Source organism: Ovis aries, chromosome 4 (assembly GCF_016772045.2).
Source record: "Ovis aries strain OAR_USU_Benz2616 breed Rambouillet chromosome 4, ARS-UI_Ramb_v3.0, whole genome shotgun sequence".
Classification (NCBI taxonomy): domain Eukaryota; kingdom Metazoa; phylum Chordata; class Mammalia; order Artiodactyla; family Bovidae; genus Ovis; species Ovis aries.
The window spans coordinates 57,083,166-57,101,076 of NC_056057.1; the positions used below are offsets into that span (position 1 = coordinate 57,083,166).

At 35.9% G+C, this 17,911-nt stretch overlaps 1 protein-coding gene across 2 annotated transcripts in view; it reads left to right on the forward strand.

Moving 5' to 3' along the window:
- The window catches only part of BMT2 (base methyltransferase of 25S rRNA 2 homolog), an 80,240-nt gene that overhangs the window by 6,810 nt on the left and 55,519 nt on the right, over positions 1-17,911 (forward strand). For both annotated transcript variants that reach the window (XM_004007878.5, XM_042249197.2), the window contains exon 2: positions 9,054-9,195. In XM_004007878.5, coding sequence (XP_004007927.2) covers positions 9,054-9,195 — 142 coding nt within the window. The remainder of the gene's footprint in view (positions 1-9,053; positions 9,196-17,911) is intronic.

The window sequence follows — 17,911 nt, forward strand, 5'->3', positions numbered from 1 at the left end:
CACCATGGGTCAGATTATATTTATAAATGTAAACGTTTATCCGTGCAGTGTTTTGTTTTTGAATTAAATTTGTCTCTTCAGTTTGCCCCAAGCCTCAGTTGCTCTATATATTTTTTCACCAGGCTTTTGAGTTTACAGTCTTGCCATAAACCCTTGGTTTTAAGCCATGACTGCACAGTGGATTCATCTGGGGAGCAGTAAAATAAATGACCAGTTCCCACTTCAGACCAATCAAATGAAACGTCCAGGTGAAACCATTGTGCAGCCAGAGTTGAAATTGCTGCCAGGAATCTACCAAATAATGCAGTTGGAGAGGCTAAATCACCACCACCCAGAGACTAAGTAATTGCATTTGACTGACAAAAGACCATTTGTGTGTGGCTAGTAGAGTCAGTGTACTTTGCTTTAGTGCAAAGCTTTGTTCATATCCATGAAAGTTCATAAATTAGAAACTCATTATGGGAAGCAAGGTGGTACAGTGGTGAGGAGCATGGACTTTGGCACTTGACTGCCAGGTTTGATGTGTACCTTTGAGAGGGTTACTTAATCTTTCTGTACTTCAGTTTCCTTATCTGTAAAGTAAAATATCTGTCAAAATGGATTGGTGTTAGAATTAAATGAGTTAATATTTGTAAGGTACTTAAACAGTATCTGGCATATAGAAAGCATTAGTTGTGTTAAATACATACTTTTAAAAATAAAAGGTGTAGTTGTTACTACCACTTGAATGCATTTAGGGGTATTGAAGATTGAATGGTTCCTGGAATTTCTATCTAGACTGTTCTATAGTGTCTTTCTTCTTCAGTATTAGGATTGCTGAAGCTTTTGTTCTTTATCTTTTTTTTTTTTTTTTTTTGCCCCCTTTGCTTCTTATATTTCTGTTAATAACATTGTATATGAAAGATCCAACCTTTTTAACACATTAGAATGTTGGATTTTTCCCCTTATCCGAGAAATGACTAGTAGCAGCACGATAGGTGTATATGCAAGTTTTTCAGGTGGTTCGTTTGATTCTCAGGAACACGTCAACATCAAACATCTTAGATGTTTTTGTGCCATCTTTAGGTTTGCTACTATATAAAATGCTCAAGAATACTGAGAAAGCTGGTCTGTGTGTGGTTTAACTATGTTTGTAAATAATCTGTTCCTGATCACTTTGTTTTAATGTCTTGGAATGACTGCTGAACTTGTTTCCACCTGGTCGTGAGTTTTTCGGCTTACTTCATTTATTCTGTTAACCTTCCGTCGTGACCTACTCTTTGGATCCCATGAACTGTAGCCTGGCTCCTCTGTCCATGGAATTCTCCAGGCAAGAACACCAGAGTGGGTAGCCATTCCCTTCTCCAGGGGATCTTCCCAACCTGGGAATTGAACCCAGGTCTCCCACATTGCGGGCCAATTCTTTACTATTTGAGCCACCAGGGAAGATCCAGTGGGAGGGAGGTAAACCCTCTTGAAGAATATGGGAATTCTTTTATGTTTTGAAAGAAAGAAATTTTCTATTCTAGATGGCATGAGAGAAGTTAATTCAGAAAGAAGGAATAGTATCCATTCTAAAGAGAAGGTTTAGAGATTCCATTGGTTCACTCAAGTTTGGACCTATAATCTAACTGTTCTTGAGGCTATTGAGTAAGAGCAAAAAGAAATGACTTTTTAGCTTCTTATTCTTGGTTCTTACAAAGATCGTTGCTATCAAAGTAATATCTAAACTAATCTGAAAATTACTAAAAATGGAATTCTTTTTTTTTCAAATATCAAGCTGGAATCAAGATTGCTGGGAGAAATATCAATAACCTCAGATATGCAAATGACACGACCCTTATGGCAGAAAGTGAAGAGAAACTAAAAAGCCTCTTGATGAAAGTGAAAGAGGAGAGTGAAAAAGTTGGCTTAAAGCTCAACATTCAGAAAACTAAGATCATGGCATCTAGTTCCCATCACTCCATGGGAAATAGATGGGGAAACAGTGAAAACAGTGTCAGACTTTATTTTTGGGGGCTCCAAAATCACTGCAGATGGTGACTGCAGCCATGAAATCAAAAGACGCTTACTCCTTGGAAGGAGAGTTATGACCAACCTAGATAGCATATTAAAAAGCAGAGATATTACTTTGCCAACAAAGGTCCGTCTAGTCAAGGCTGTGGTTTTCCCAGTGGTCGTGTATGGATGTGAGAGTTGGACTGTGAAGAAAGCTGAGTTCTGAAGAATTGATGCTTTTGAACTGTGGTGTTGGAGAAGACTCTTGAGAGTCCCTTGGACTGCAAGGAGATCCAGCCAGTCCATCCTAAAGGAGATCAGTCCTGGGTTTTCATTGGAAGGACTGATGCTGATGCTGAAACTCCAGTACTTTGGCCACCTCATGCGAAGAGTTGACTTATTGGAAAAGACTGATGCTGGGAGGGATTGGGGGCAGGAGGAGAAGGGGACGACAGAGGATGAGATGGCTGGATGGCATCACCAACTCGATGCACATGAGTTTGGGTGAACTCCAGGAATTGGTGATGGACAGGGAGGCCTGGCGTGCTGTGATTCATGGGGTCGCAAAGAGTCAGACACAACTGAGCAACTGAACTGACTGAACTGATGACATATTTATTTAATAACTGAAAGGTTGCACCTTTTGACCTTCTTCACCTATTTTGCCTACTCCCCAACCCCCTTCCCTTGGGAACTACCAGTCAGTTCTCTGCATCTATGAGCTTTTTTTTTTTCCTTCTTGTATTCCATGGAACTCTGTCTTTTAATCCACTAATGAATGTACTATTTTTTCCTAGTTACTGTCTTTTCATTGGAAGTAACTTATATTGAATATTCTTTAGTTGTGGCATAGGCTTATGAAGGTGAGTTTAGTCAATAATTACAATTTAATCTTGAGAGTAAGACCAAGTTTCAGAGTAATTTGATTCATTGATTTTCATGCTGAATTTGGTTTCACAACTTTAAGTTGGCATCACTTGTGTTTTGAATTATTAATTAGTTTTTAATTCATGTTTTTAAAAGTCTAAATGTAAAGAAAGAATATGATAAATAGTCCTGTTAATGCAGACTTTATTTTAGAATTTTATGAGACAATCATGGGACTTTAAAGATTTGTCAGAGCTTTAACTTGATCTTAAAATGATGTATTTAAACAAATGAATACTGATGTCTTCTCTACATTTATTATTTTAGTCTGACTAGAAAATGTTTATTAATGATTAATTTCAGGTTAGGCTGCAGAACATCTAAATATAATTTTTGAATTGCCCAGATTTCTCTGTGCAATTCTTCCCTTTCCTTGCCTCCCCCCTTTTCTCTCTCTCTCTCTCCTTTTATAGATGCCTGTAAGAAATAAGTAAGAAAATAGGTTATTAATCACAATGATTTTGAGTTGTCACAAGTGCCAGTATATAAAAATCATTATAAGGCTAATTATTAATTACTCAAAGGCACTGATTGATTGAACTTAAATACTTAAGCATTTCTTGTTGAGTAGATCTTGGACACAGACCTCAGGAAGTTCTTCATTCTTGATTTACCTTTTGATAAAGAAATATTATCCTTTTAAATAAGATCATCTTTTAAGTCCAGTTGACGTAATGACTAAAAGGTAGCAATAACAACAAAAAATCCTCAGAGCTGAGCTTCGCCATACTTTTCTGCATATGCAGCTCACTGGTCAACCTTAACTTTTTTTGACTTTTAGAACACAAATCATAAATTATTTTGAAAATATACTACTTAAAACATAAACAGCATCATTTTGAATGGTGTAAAAACAAACAGTGGGCTGTTGTGAAAAACATGGGATTGTCCTATTCTGTTTTTAATAAATTAATTTATTTTAAAAATAAGTTTTCATGGGTATTCTGGAAAGTGGAATTTTCTAGTAACTGAAGGCTATGTTTTTTGTTCAACTTTGTAACCACCAGACATGCAACATAGTGTTATACCTAGTAGTTGGGGTTTGACAACTTGAATAAATACATGATTTAAAACTTCTGGGTCTGGAATGGCTTATGTGAACCGTAGGGAATATGTCAGGTTTATATCTCTGTGAGAACAGATACCACATTTTATTACATGTCTTCTCCCTTTTGTTTGATGCCAGTGCTTGCTCATTAACTTTATTATTCTCTGTAGTATTAAACATAGAGTACTTTTTCAGCAAATCTGGTAAAGAAAATGAAAATTATGTACAATCGCATTTAGTCTTGGTTATATTTTAAATGTACTAACTATTAATCATGTTAGTCTCAGTATCAACATACTTGGAGAATCTGGAGACTCTTAAATGTTAGTGAAAACATTAAATTGAAGTTTGCAAACAGTTTGAGTTTATAGGCTTCCAGACAAATTTGAATCCTTCCTCAAAATTTTAGTAGAGCAAATATTAATTGTAAGCCTTAAAACTTCATAAAAAGTTGTCAGCATTTAAGAGAATTTTGAATATAGTTTCACAGTATACAATGACATAGTAAGGACTCAGAGAATTTATAGTAGTTGCCTTTGGTGGCTTAGGAGTGTAACATAACATTGGTCCTCGGGTATGATGGTCAGATACTGTGAGCTCAGAGGGACTAGCCCTGACAGAATCCCTATTTAAATGCTGCTTTCTTTTCAGCTTTTTCCAAAACTGCTGGAGCCCACTGAGGGCATCCCCTTTTTCAGTGCCTTAGTGTAGAGTTGAAGTACAGATTGTTAGCAACTCTTAATTAATGGGGGATAGTAACTGTAAAATAAATGCTCTAGCCTCCCATCCTTTGGGTGCACAATTCCTGAGGCACACTCTATGCTTCCATGTTGTCCAAAGCAGCAGCCTCAACTATGCATCCTTGCATTAGCATTTTCTCCTCCCTTAACTTGTTCTCCCCAACTCCCTCACTCCTGTCTCCTAGGGGTCCCTTAGTTGTACCTTCTGTAGAATCTAAACTAAGTCTTGAAAAAAGGAAATCTTTTAAAGTTAAACATAGGTTCTCCCGAAAATATATGATTATAGAACCTTTGTTTGAATGACTTCTATTACCAGAAAATATAGTAAGTTTATGTATTTACTTGTAATATGTACATTACATAGGACAGTGAAACTTACATGTTCAAACAAAAGGGTCTTTTAGAATTGATAATTGTTATTTAGTGGATAAGTCAAGTCTGACTCTTTCGAACCCATGGCAGCATGCCAGGCTTCCCTATTCTTCACCATCTCCTGAGTTTGCTCAAACTTAGATCCATTGAGTCAGTGATGCTATCTAACCATCTCATCCTCTGCTGCTCCCTTCTCCTTTTGCCTTCAATCTTTCCCAGCATCAGAGGCTTTTCCAATGAATTGGCTCATCACATCAGGTGGCCAAAGTATTGGAGCTGCAGCATCAGTCTTTTCAATGAGTATTCAGGATTGATTTCCTTTAGGATTGACTGGTTTGATCTCTTTGCTGTCCAAGGAACTCTCAAGAGTCTTCTCCAGCACCAAGGTTCAAAAGCATTAATTCTTCAGTGCTCAGCCTTCTTTATGGTCCAGCTCTTACATCCATACGTGACTATTGGAAAAACCATAGCTTTGACTATATGGACCTTTGTCGGCAAAGCGATGTCTTTACTTTTAAATATACTCTCTGGTGTTGTCATAGCTTTCCTTCCAAGAAGCAAGCATCTTCTAATTTCATGGCTACAGTCACTATCTGCATTGATTTTGGAGCCCAAGAAGAGAAAATCCATCACTGCTTCCACTTTTCCCCCTTCTATTTGGCGTGAAGTGATGGGACCAGATGCCATGATCTTAGTTTTTTGAATGTTGAGTTTTAAGCCAGCTTTTTCACTCTCTTCTTTCACCCTCATCAAGAGGCTCTTTAGTTCCTCTTCATTTTCTGCCATTAGAGTGGTATCATCTGCATATCTGAGGTGGTTGACATTTCTCCCAGGAGTCTTGATTCCAGCTTGTAACTTGTCCAACCAGGCATTTTGCATGATGTACTCTGCATATAAGTTAAATAAACAGGATGAGAATATACAGCCTTTCTGTACTCCTTTCCCAGTTTTGAACCAGTCAGTTGTTCCATGTCCAGTTCTAAGTGTTGCTTCTTGATCCACTTTCAGATTTCTCAGGAGACAGGTAAAATGGTCTGGTATTCCCATCTCTTAAAGAATTTTCCACAGTTTGTTGTGATCCACACAATCAAAGGCTTTCACGCAGTCCATGAAGCAGAAGTAGATGTCTTTCTGGAATTGACTTGCTTTCTCTATGATCCAGTGAATGTTGGCAGTTTGACCTCTGGTACCTCTGCCTTTTGTAAATCCAGCTTTTACATCTGAAAGTTCTCGGTTCAAGTACTGCTAAAGCCTAACTTGAAGGATTTTGAACATAAGCTTACTAGCATGGAAGTGAACACAATTGTCTAGTGGTTTGTACATTCTTTGGCACTACCCTTCTTTGGGATTGGGGTGAAAACTGACCTTGTCCAGTCCTAGGGCCACTGCTGGGTTTTCCGAATTTGCTGACGTTGAGTGCAATACTCTAACAGCATCATCTTTTAGGATTTGAAATAGCTCAGTTGGAATTTCATCACCTCCACTAGCTTTGTTCATAGTAATATTTCCTAAGGCCTACTTGACTCTGCACTCCAGGATGTCTGGCTCTAGGTGAGTTGACACACTGTCGTGATTATCCAGGTCACTAAGACCTTTTTGGTACAGTTCGGTGTATTCTTGCCACCTCTTCTTAATCTCTCCTGGATCTGTTAAGTCCTTACTGTTTCTGTCCTTTATTGTGCCCATCCTTGCATGAACTGTTCCTTTGATACCTCCAGTTTTCTTGAAAAGATCTCTCGTCTTTCCCATTCTGTTGTTTTCCTCTTTTTCTTTGCATTTTTCATTGAAGAAGGCTTTCTTATCTCTTCTTGCTATTGTGTAGAACTCTGCATTCAGTTGAATATATCTTTCCCTTTCTCCCTTGCTTTTTGCTTCTCTTTCTCTTCAGCTATTTGTAAGGCTGCCTCAGACAGCCACTGTGCCCTCTAGCATTTCTTTTTCTTTGGTATGGTTTTGGTCACTGTCTCCTATACAGTGTTATGAACCTCTGTCCATAGTTCTTCAGGCACTCTGTCTACCAGATCTAATCTCTTGAATCTATTTGTCACCTCCACTGTTTAATCATAAGGGATTTGATTTAGGCCATATCTGAATGGCCTAATGGTTTTCCCCACTTTCTTTAGTTTAAGCCTGAATTCTGCTATAAGGAGCTAATTATCTGAGCCACAGTCAGCTCCAGGTCTTTTTTTTTGCTGACTGTACGGAGCTTCTCCATCTTTGGCTGCAAAGAATGTAATCAGTCTGGTTTCAGTATTGTCCATTTGGTCATGTCCACATGTAGAGTTGTCTCTTGTGTTATTGAAAAAGAATTGACAATATCCATTTCAAGTAATGATAAAGCATCTTGAAAATGATTCTGTACCTTAATGAACCATTTGGCATTAAATCTGATGAGTAAAGTCAGGAATAGTTTTATGAACATAATAGATAATATTGAAGAATCATTAATCAGTATATTTGTTTCAAAGACTATACTTCCTGTAGTCCTACTTAGAGACTTAATAAGTACATCTGAAAGATGTTACTAAAACTGGAGAGTTTTTCTTTGAGAATTTAGAAAAGTTTGTTTGCCTGCTTGTTTCTAATGGCCAGTTTTTGCCAGTTTGCTATATAACAAATTGAGGGCCCTGTTACTACACAAGTATTGTTTCTGCTGCTGCTGCTGCTGCTAAGTCACGTCAGTCATGTCTGACTCTGTGCGACCCCATAGCCAGCAGCCCACCAGGCTCCTCCATCCCTGGGATTTTCCAGGCAAGAACACTGGTTGCCATTTCTAATAGCCATTTATTGCCAGTCTGCTATATAACAAATGAGAGCCTACAAGTATTAGTGATTAATGAAAATATTACTGTATAAGAACATAATCTCACACAGAAAAGAAACAGCTTTTCATCCTTTGTGGGTTTAAAAGGAATATTCAGACCAAGTTTGAGACTGATACACATTCATCTTAACTGAGCAGTGTGTGTGTGAGGGCACGTTTGTACCCTTAATTGCTTTTTCTTGTATTGGTCAAACTAGAAGGATAATAGTTTGGTTTTCAACTCTGTACCTGCTGAACTGGGTGCTTAAAGTAACCAATAAAGGTTTGCAACTTTTTAATAGATAAGTACTGTTAAGTTTGAGCTATTATAATTCCTTTTCTATTTAAAAAAAAAAAAAACCCAAGTCTTACTGAAACTAATTGTCTTGCCTGGAGAAAGAACTTAATATAATTATCACCCCCCAAATTTGGTTGTCATATTTATGTCTCTAAGTTTATTGTGTCACTAAACAATTGCCTGTACTTGAGCACGTGGCAAGAGAACCTAAATTATGTCTAAGAGCATTGATTGAAGCCACGTTGATAATTTTTGTTTACTTTTTTACCTTTGTAATTGTTTTAATGTTATTTATTTGGCTGTGGCATTTTCATACCTTTGTTAGAACTCACATTGATTTTTCAAATTTCATGTTAAATGTGATCACTAATTTAATTAAAAAGAAAAAGGTAGTAGATGGAAGTAATACTGTGGCCAGATAATGTAGTCACCTTACAATTTTTATTCATCTTATGTAGACTCAAAACTTTGGAGAGGTTTCCAGGGTAATTTCTCTAGCAACATTTTGCCCTAGGAATATAGTTTTTTAAAGTGTAGTATTCCTAGAGCAAATCCAAGTATATCAATGCAAACGTTTAACTTGCATGCTAATGTATGTTGCTATCTCACCTATCAACCTTTTTTAATATAGGACACTGATAAATATGTAGAGCTCTAGCGTCACAAAACTGTTTAAAATGGTAAATTTTATTTGCTTGTCAAATCATCATGGTTAAAATGGTGAATCTATTTGCATAAAAGAGCTTCAAATTTTATAAAGTTTTAAACTTCATGAAATTTTGCTTCATGACTTTGCTTACACTCATCTTTAAATAATAATTTTAGATTATGCTAAAACTTAAGAGCTTGACATATTTTAAGTAAACTTTTTTTTTTCCTTGTTTTTAGTGGGAGATTTTGATAAGATCTGGAGAGAACATTGTGAGGATGAGGAAACTCTTTGTGAATATGCTGTTGCAATGAAAAATTTGGCAGATAATCATTGGGCAAAAACTTGTGAGGGCGAAGGTCGTATTGAATGGTGTTGTAGGTGAGTGTTTCTATGAACTAACATTTTTGGTTTCTGATATCTTATTTAAATTCTTAAGTCTAAGTAATGCTGTATATGATTCATTGTACCAAAATAGAAATTTTTAGGACAGATGATGTCTTTTAAATAGTTTCTCCCCCTTGCCTTACTTTCTCTAGGTTTATTTCATTCATCTCTTTTAATCAAATTGTTTTTCTTTGATATAACTTATAATTTTTTGTTTCAACTTTTTAGAAGTATACCTTTAAGTACATTTAATATATTTAAGTATTGCTACATTTAAAATATGAGATTTAATTAGCACTTGAGTCATCATTCATAAGTTATAGCATAGAAATTTCTTTAGATAATTATATTTGAATTCAAGTAAAAATTAATATTTTCCATTCTTTAAAGCTGAAAACATCTGTATAAGTTTCCAGTTTCTGAATTTTTATATGTGATTCAGGGTATTCCAACTTTTATATTGACTTTGGATAATGTTTATTTTCTCATAGCAAAGTGTCTAATGTTATAAACATCAGAAAATAGAACACTGCTGATGATTTCTCTCAAGGGGTAAAATTATGAGAACAGATTTATATGTTGACTGAATTATGAATTCTCGAAAGCAAAACATTATCTTTCTTCTTGGACAATAAGTTTATGGTAACTTTAGGTTTATATTTCAATCCAGTTATTTTTTATTCAAAGTTTTTGTTTTAATATCATTTAAAAATTACATAATAATTCCTATTTCATCCATTCAACAGATAGCCCAGATAAAAATATGTATTTTACTTAGTTCTTTTATTTATTCATTTAATAAAGAATTTAAATGTTTGTCCACTGTGTATCAGTCACATCAGAGGCACTGTAAGTACAACAATCAACCAAACAGATAAAATGCTTGCCCTCATGGAACTTAAATGCTAGTGGGAGTTAGAAGCAAGAAACAATTCATAAACTAAATATATACAGGTCAGATAGTGATAAGTGCTATGAGAAAAGTAAAGCAAAAAATAAGTAAATAAAATAAAGTAAATAGAAAAGAAGGCCTCACTGAAGTGATGTGTAAAAGACATGAAGGAAGTGAGAGAGCAAGCCTGAACAAGTCCAGAGGCCTTGAGACAGGAGCTCGCTGGCATGTTTCAGAAATAGCAATGAGAGCAGGGTGGCTACAGAAGAATGAAAAGGGGAGAGTGGTAGAACAAAAGATAACAAATAGCTAGATTTTGTAAAATCCTGCGGACCATTATAAAGTCAGTGACCTTTATGCTGCATGAGATCAACAGTCATTAAATGTTTTAAGAAGTAACCGACTCTTATTAACATTTAGAAATGTGTCAATAATTTTTTAAGAATTAATTGTAGTGTTAAGATAGACTATAGAAAAGGCAAGGGTGTTAGTAAGGAAGCCAGTTAGGAAGCTACTACAATAATCAAGGCACAGAGTTATAGTGAAACAGTTTTCTTGGAGAGGGAGAGAGTGAGGACAGATGGTGTAGTAGGATTAATGTTCACATGAGTGTAATGACTTAAGAGAGGAGCAGGGGCGATGCTGATGTATACATGTGGTGATCATGATGATGTGTAAGAAAGGAGCTGGAAATACGAGGTAGGTGAGGAACAGTGAAAAGATGGGTATTGTCAGTGGATTGTGGAGCCAAAGAATTATGGAGTTGGGGAACTAAAGGAAGGAGCCAGAATCATAAGAAATGACATGCTTGAAATTAAAATGTTTGGGTGTCTTGTGTTTTTTTTTGCCTCTTCTAAAGCAGAAATTGTTTATAAACCTGACTGTTCTACAGACTATACATTTTCTCCTTCAAGCTAAGAAGCACAATTTGAGACATGTCATTTCCCTTGTGACACAAAGTAATAATGTGATCCAATCAGGAAATCAGTACTATCGCTACTGAAGACCATCAGCTCTTTGCTCTTAGCAGCACTGTTCTTAAATTAGTATTCCAGTACTTCAGGCAGGCTTTTAGACTTTATTTCAAATACCACTTTGATATGTGGTGTTCTCACAGGAGCATTTACTTGTACCTTCCTCTTGAATAATGAATCTGCCTCACACTTCACTCTTCCTTCTTTTTCCTCAGATTTGTGTTGTTATCAATAGTTATTGTATCTCCATGTGTTCTGAAAGAGGTCATTTTTAGGTCAAACTGCTAAAAACAAACATTAATAAGAATTTAGATCAAACTGCCAAAAAAGAACAGTGGCAAAATATACTAAAAAGATTTTACTATGGGAAGTAAACACAAGAGACGTTATAGTGGCTTTACCTTAAACTTAAAACTTGGGAGTGAAAAAAGACCTCAAACAATATAAAATTTGGAAATGAGTTATCCGTAATTCTAACTGGGGTTATATGTATTCCTTTCCCTACTGACGATTCTAAGAGGGGCAGTGTCAGTTTGAAAGCTAAGATGAACTTTAAGTGGGGTTTGATAAAAGTTTGCTTCCAGTATTTATACTTAAAACTTAAGAGGAATTTGATATGTGAAATAAGACTTACTGACATTACCCTCCTGAGATTTTTGTTGACTGTTTAGCTTGAAAAAATTTATACATAAGATTTCCTTCTAAAAATGAGTAAAATTTTATTTGTAATATGAAGTATTTAAGTTAGAAACAAAACATTATATAAAGCTATAATTGTATGTTTAATAAAAGAATTTCCCTTTTCTAACTCTCCACACAGAGGAACCTATAAACACACCATTTCCTGAACCATTTGAAAGTAAATTGCAGATAACATGCTATTTCATCTCCATTTTCTACATAACCATAATACTGTAAATACATTAAGACAATCAGCAGTGATTTCCTAATTTCCTAAAATATCTAGTTCATAAATTCAGATTTTTGGTATTATCCCCAAAACATTCTTTATAATATTTTCCGTAAATCAAGGCTCATGTATGGTTAGTTAGATTTTTTTTAGGTTCTTGTTTTTGTTTTCTCTAACATTGAATTTTTAAAGAAATGTTAGTTGATTTGTAAAATATACCACATTCTGTATTTTTTTTATTGTTGGTTCAAAGTGATTACTGGCATTTTTCAAATATTCTACATATCCTTACCAATTTTTCTTTTTGGCTTTTTATTCTATTTTATTATTACCAAGAGAGATGTTTTCAAGACTTCTCTTGATTCTTCTATAATAATTTGGCTATTCTTTAAAGATTTCATTTTTCTGTTAAAGTTCTCCATGTTTTCATCTCATCAGTTAATATTTTCCTCCATGTAATTTAATTTATAATAGTTATTTTTAAGTCCTTGTCTGCTTATTCCAACATAAAGTTAATCTGTGGGTCTGTTTTCTTTTGGCCAGGGATCATTTTTTCCTGCTTCATTGTATGTCTGGTAATCATAAAAATATATACACTAGCCTAGTATTTAGAAGAGTCTGGGGTAAATATTTAAATATTATTTACCCAGAGAGGGCATGCTTTTTTCTGATGGCCAGCTGAGATGAGAGATTGAACACTTTGAACTCATCAGGAGTTAAGCTGGGTTGAAACTGGATTACCTCATTAGATAGTTCAGTTCACTTCTGGCTTTAAATGCCATGAGAGTGAGTCCTGTCGTGTGTATATTCCAGGTACCATCGTCTAGCAGGACTCTGGGACGTACACCCATGGAAGTGAAGTGAAAGTTGCTCAGTCATGTCTGACTCTTTGTGACCCCATATACTATATAGTCCATGGAATTCTCCAGGCCAGAATACTGGAGTGGGTAGCCTTTCCCTTCTCCAGGGCATCTTCCCAACCCAGGGATTGAACCCAGGTCTCCCTCATTACAGGCGGATTCTTTACCAGCTGAGCCACAAGGGAAGCCCAAGAATACTGGAGTGGGTAGCCTGTGTCTTCTCCAGGGGATCTTCCTGACCCAGGAATCAAACCAGGGTCTCCTGTATTACAGATGGATTCTTTACCAACTGAGCTATCAGGGAAGACGCCCATGGAGGAGTGCAGAGAATTTTGCCTGTTTAGTCGCGCTCCAAGTCTCCAGTGAGTCCTCTCTCTTCCCCACCTTTTTCTTACTTGCAAAAAGACCTAAGGGGGAAAGCAGGAGAAGGGGGAGAACAATCTCTGCATTTGAGATTCTTAAAGTTTCCAGTCTGTCACATCATTCTAAGCTGCCATTGAAAGCTTGGCTGCTTTTCCTTTAAGCAAACAAAATTCCTCTACTTTGGAAGGCTTGATCCTTTACCACTCGCCAACCCTTTCTGCAAATGCTCTACGTGCCTCTGATCCCTTCACCTAGGAGGGCTTGTCACCTTTTGAAATTTAGTTCCATTAGATCTCGTTGCATCCTCAGTTCTCTTGGTTTCTTTTTAATACATTATTTTTTAGATTGTATAGGTTTCCCCACCCGCTCCCCCCCCCCAGTCCCCCAGTTATAGTACAACCAGGGGCCTCTTGTGATTGTCTGTATCCTACTCCAAAACTAGCTTTTTGTCTTTGTTATGAATTTATTTGATTATTTTCTCATGGTGCCATTTAACTATTTCCTCAATCTCCTTTTATTTCTTTTAAAGTGAAAGTTGAGTCTAAAATGTTGATTCAGGTCTCAGATTATTGCCAAAATATTTATTAGGTGGACTGCATACTTCATGTTGCATTACGATAGCAAGTTCTTATTCAGGTTATTCCACAGTTGGAGATGCTAAATTTTGCCATTTGGTTACAGTGGTAACTACTAGATCCTTCCATTGTAAACTTATGTTTCCCCTTTGTAATTAGCAAGTAATGTGTAGATTGGCATTTTTGGCCTGTGGATCAATTCTGTTTCTCAACAGTCTTTCACGTAACAGGTTTATTTTGTTTATTAAATAAATTACTCCATTTGGGGTTGCAAAATGTTTTTTTTAATCATATCATCCTTTCATTTATTAGCAGTCATTCTTCTGTAAATAAAAAAACCTTCCTTTATGAACAGGGAATGATTATAGAAAGGCTAGGTAAAAATAAGCATATACTTGTAATTCTTTCTGTTTAATTACTGGTTTTCAATAATAGTTGATTGCAATTGTAACAAGTAAGTTTTTTGTGACTTTTTTTGTTTGGTTTTGGGTGGATTTTGTTTGTATTTGGAATATTATTGTAGCTTCCTGGATTGTTATTTATTTGCTTTTTCCATCAGTCTTTGATTTGTCTGTGAATGTGTATTTTTAAATCAAAGCTGGCTTCTGTGTATTGACATTACCTTTGAGCACTGTCTTGGTAGCTATTACAAGATAAATCTTTACTTTCCCAGTCAAGACCTAGAATCAAGGAGCCTTAATTTCTTGTAGTGGAAAATAGTAATTAGAAATTAAGATCTGGGCACGAGATGTACTACTGGGGTGTCCTTTCTTCTAGAATTTTTCAGTGAACATAGTTAAAAAATATATATAGTCTTAAATTCATAACTGATATTTTCTATTCAAATGTAATATAGGTTTTTTACCTAACTTCTTTGTTTTATCTTATCTCTCCTGTTACACTGAAGGACTTAGTTCTGAATAACAATAACATGTTTGCTTTGTTCTATAGTTCACATAAAATGGTATCAAAATTACAGTACAAATTTTACTTCTAACAATAAGCTGAATGAAGTGTCTCAGAGGTTAAAGCGTCTCCCTCCAATGCAGGAGACCCGGGTTCAATCCCTGGGTCGGGAAGATCCCTTGGAGAAGGAAAAGGGTAACCCACTCCAGTATTCTTACGTGGAGAATCCCATGGACGGAGAAGCCTGGTAGACTACAGTCCATGGGATCGCAAAGAGTCGGCACGACTGAGCGACTTCACTTTCTTTCACTTTAACTTTCACTAAAAGTCAGAATACTGTTTGAAAGTTACTTTAAACAGTTCTTTTGTTTATAGTTATGTTACCAATTTACTATGCAGTTAGTTTCACTTTGTTTTATGGGGTTTTTTCTTATTTTCTTTTAACATGGGGAAATATAAGGCATTTACATGGTTGAAAAGTCAAAACTTTACCAAAAAAGGTATACTCAGAAGAGGCTCCCTTCCATTTTCTTTGTTTCTTTTTTCTCCTTTTTGCAGAAATTCGCAAATTCATACAATGTGTATACATGGATACACCCTGTCTTATCTCTGCAAATGGTACATGTCATGTACTCTCTTTTGTACCTTTCATTTTTACATGCCAGAGACCTAAGAGAACCAAACCAGTGATATAATTCCAATTCTAAGGCCAGCAGGCTTGAGACCAGGAAGAGCTGCTGTTTTGGTTTAAGTCTGAAGGCAGGAAAAATTCAGCGTTCCAATCCAAAGGCAGTTTGGCAAGAAGAATCTCATACTTGGGAGGGTCAAGGTTTTTCCTCTATGCAGACCTTTCAGTGATTAGATACAGCTAACCCCATTAAAAAGAACAAATCTTCTTTACTCAGTCTACCCATTTAATGTTAGTCTTATCTAGAAACATCTTTGCAGAAACACCCAGAATGTTTGACAGATATTTACTGAGCGACTGAACTGACTGACTGACTGACTGACTAGGCACCTCATGGTCCAGTCAAGTTGACACATAAATTGACCATCACCAGTATATAGATATCTTACTCATCTTATGTTACTTACAAGCTTTTTCTCTTACAAATAGTGCTGTAATGAATAACCTTGTATATATTCATTTTGTATTTTTGACGTTGTATCTTTATAGATGTGGAATTGCAGAGTAAAAGAGTAAATACATACATGATTTTCTTAGATATTGCCACATCACCCTCCATAGAAGTTATATCATTTAATTCCGCCAGCAAAAATGAGAATACCTCAGTGATGTGTTTAAAGTTCCCTGTTTTAGTTGTGTCTGTTTCTCCATGCATTTCATGGAGTTTCTGCTTTGTAAAGATGGCTGCTATGATACATAGCACATTGCTTCATTGGGAATTGTGGCCTTCAGCATTATAAACTATCTTTTAAAATTCATTTAATGCTTTTTATTTGCCTCCAGCCTTTTCACCAACATCTCTGAAGTCATAGATAAAGCTCATGCTTTCAAAACATCTTATAATTATGATATTATATGTTATTACATACCAAAAGCTATTTTTTTAATAGTTTTGTTACAAGATGCATAGCTTGGCTAGATATAAAACCTTTGACTCACTTTGTTTCCTTCTGTTTTGAAAAAAATGTTGGGCTATTTTAGTCTCATTTTGTATCTTTTTTTCTCTTTTTCTCCCCACCTCCACTATTCCCTCTCCTTTCCCCTTTACTGTATTGAACCATTTGAAGTCAACTGAAGAAATCACAATACTTTTGTTCCTGAGTACTTCAGTGTGTATTATTGCACTTAGTTATTACCCATGTGGTCGTCTTTAATCTAGGAAAAATTCTTTAGGGATTTGGGTTGTTTAGGATTTTTTCTTTTTTGGTGTTTTATGACATGGACATTTTATAAAGTCTCAGTTTGGATTTGTATGGTTGTTTCTTTGTAATTAGGTTCAAATTAAGCTTATTAGTAAGAATATCACATAGGTGACATTGTATCCTTCTTAGGGTACTATCAGGAGGTAAATGATATCTATTCTGTGTTCATTTTTTCCCTTTCAAATAGTCTTGATTTTGTTTTCAAGCAGTTTTAGGTTCACAGCAAAATTGAGCAGAAAATTCAGATAGTCCCCATATATACCCTGCCCCACATATGGCCAGTCACACCACTATCAACCATCCACATACAGTGCTACCTTTGCTACAGTTGATGAACCCACACTGACACGTCACTATAATCCAAAGTTCACAGTGTATATTAGGGTTCACTTTTGGTGTTATATATTTTATGGGTTTTGACAAAAATGTGATGATAAGTATCTACCGTTATAGTGTCATACAGAATAATTTCATTGCCCTAAAAATCCCCTGTGCTTCAGCTCTTATTTCATTCTACTCCCATTTTCCTCCTCCCCAAACAACCACTTAGTTTTTTTTTTTTTCCACTGTCTCCATAGTTCTGCCTTCTCTACAATGTATATATTTGGAATTACAGTATTGAACCTTTTCATTATGACATCTTTCTTTTAATAATATTCATTTACAGTTCCACTGTGTCTTTGTTGGCTTGATAGCTTATTTCTTTTTAGTGGTGAATAGTATTTCCATTGTCTAGGTGAACCACAGCTTATTTATCCATTCAGCTACTGAAGGATATCGAAGAGACAGAGGAACCAGAGAACAATTGCCAGCATTCGGTGATCATGGAGAAAGCAAGGGAGTTCCAGGAAAACATCTACTTCTACTTCATTGACTACACTAAAGCCTTTGTATGGATCACAGCAAATTATGGAAAATTCTTAAAGAGATGGGAATACCAGGCCACTGGTATTACCTGTCTCCTGAGAAACCTGTATGAAGGTCAAGGAGCAACAGTGAGAACCGGACATGAAACAACGGACTGGTTTAAAATTGGAAAAGGAGCACCACAAAGGCTATAGTTGCCATCCTGCTATTTAACTGCTGTGCATGTGATGTACTGATGTATGGGCTGAAAGAATCAACAAGCTGAAATCAAGATTGTTAGGAGAATTATCAGCAACCTCAGATATACAGATGGTACCACATTAATGGCAGAAAGTGAAGAGGAACTAAAGAGTCTCTTAATGAGGGTAAAGGTGGAGAGTGAAAAAACTGGCTTGAAACTCGCTATTCAAAAAACTAAGATCACTACAGACAGTGACTGCAGCCATAAAATTAAAAGACGCTTATTCCTTGGA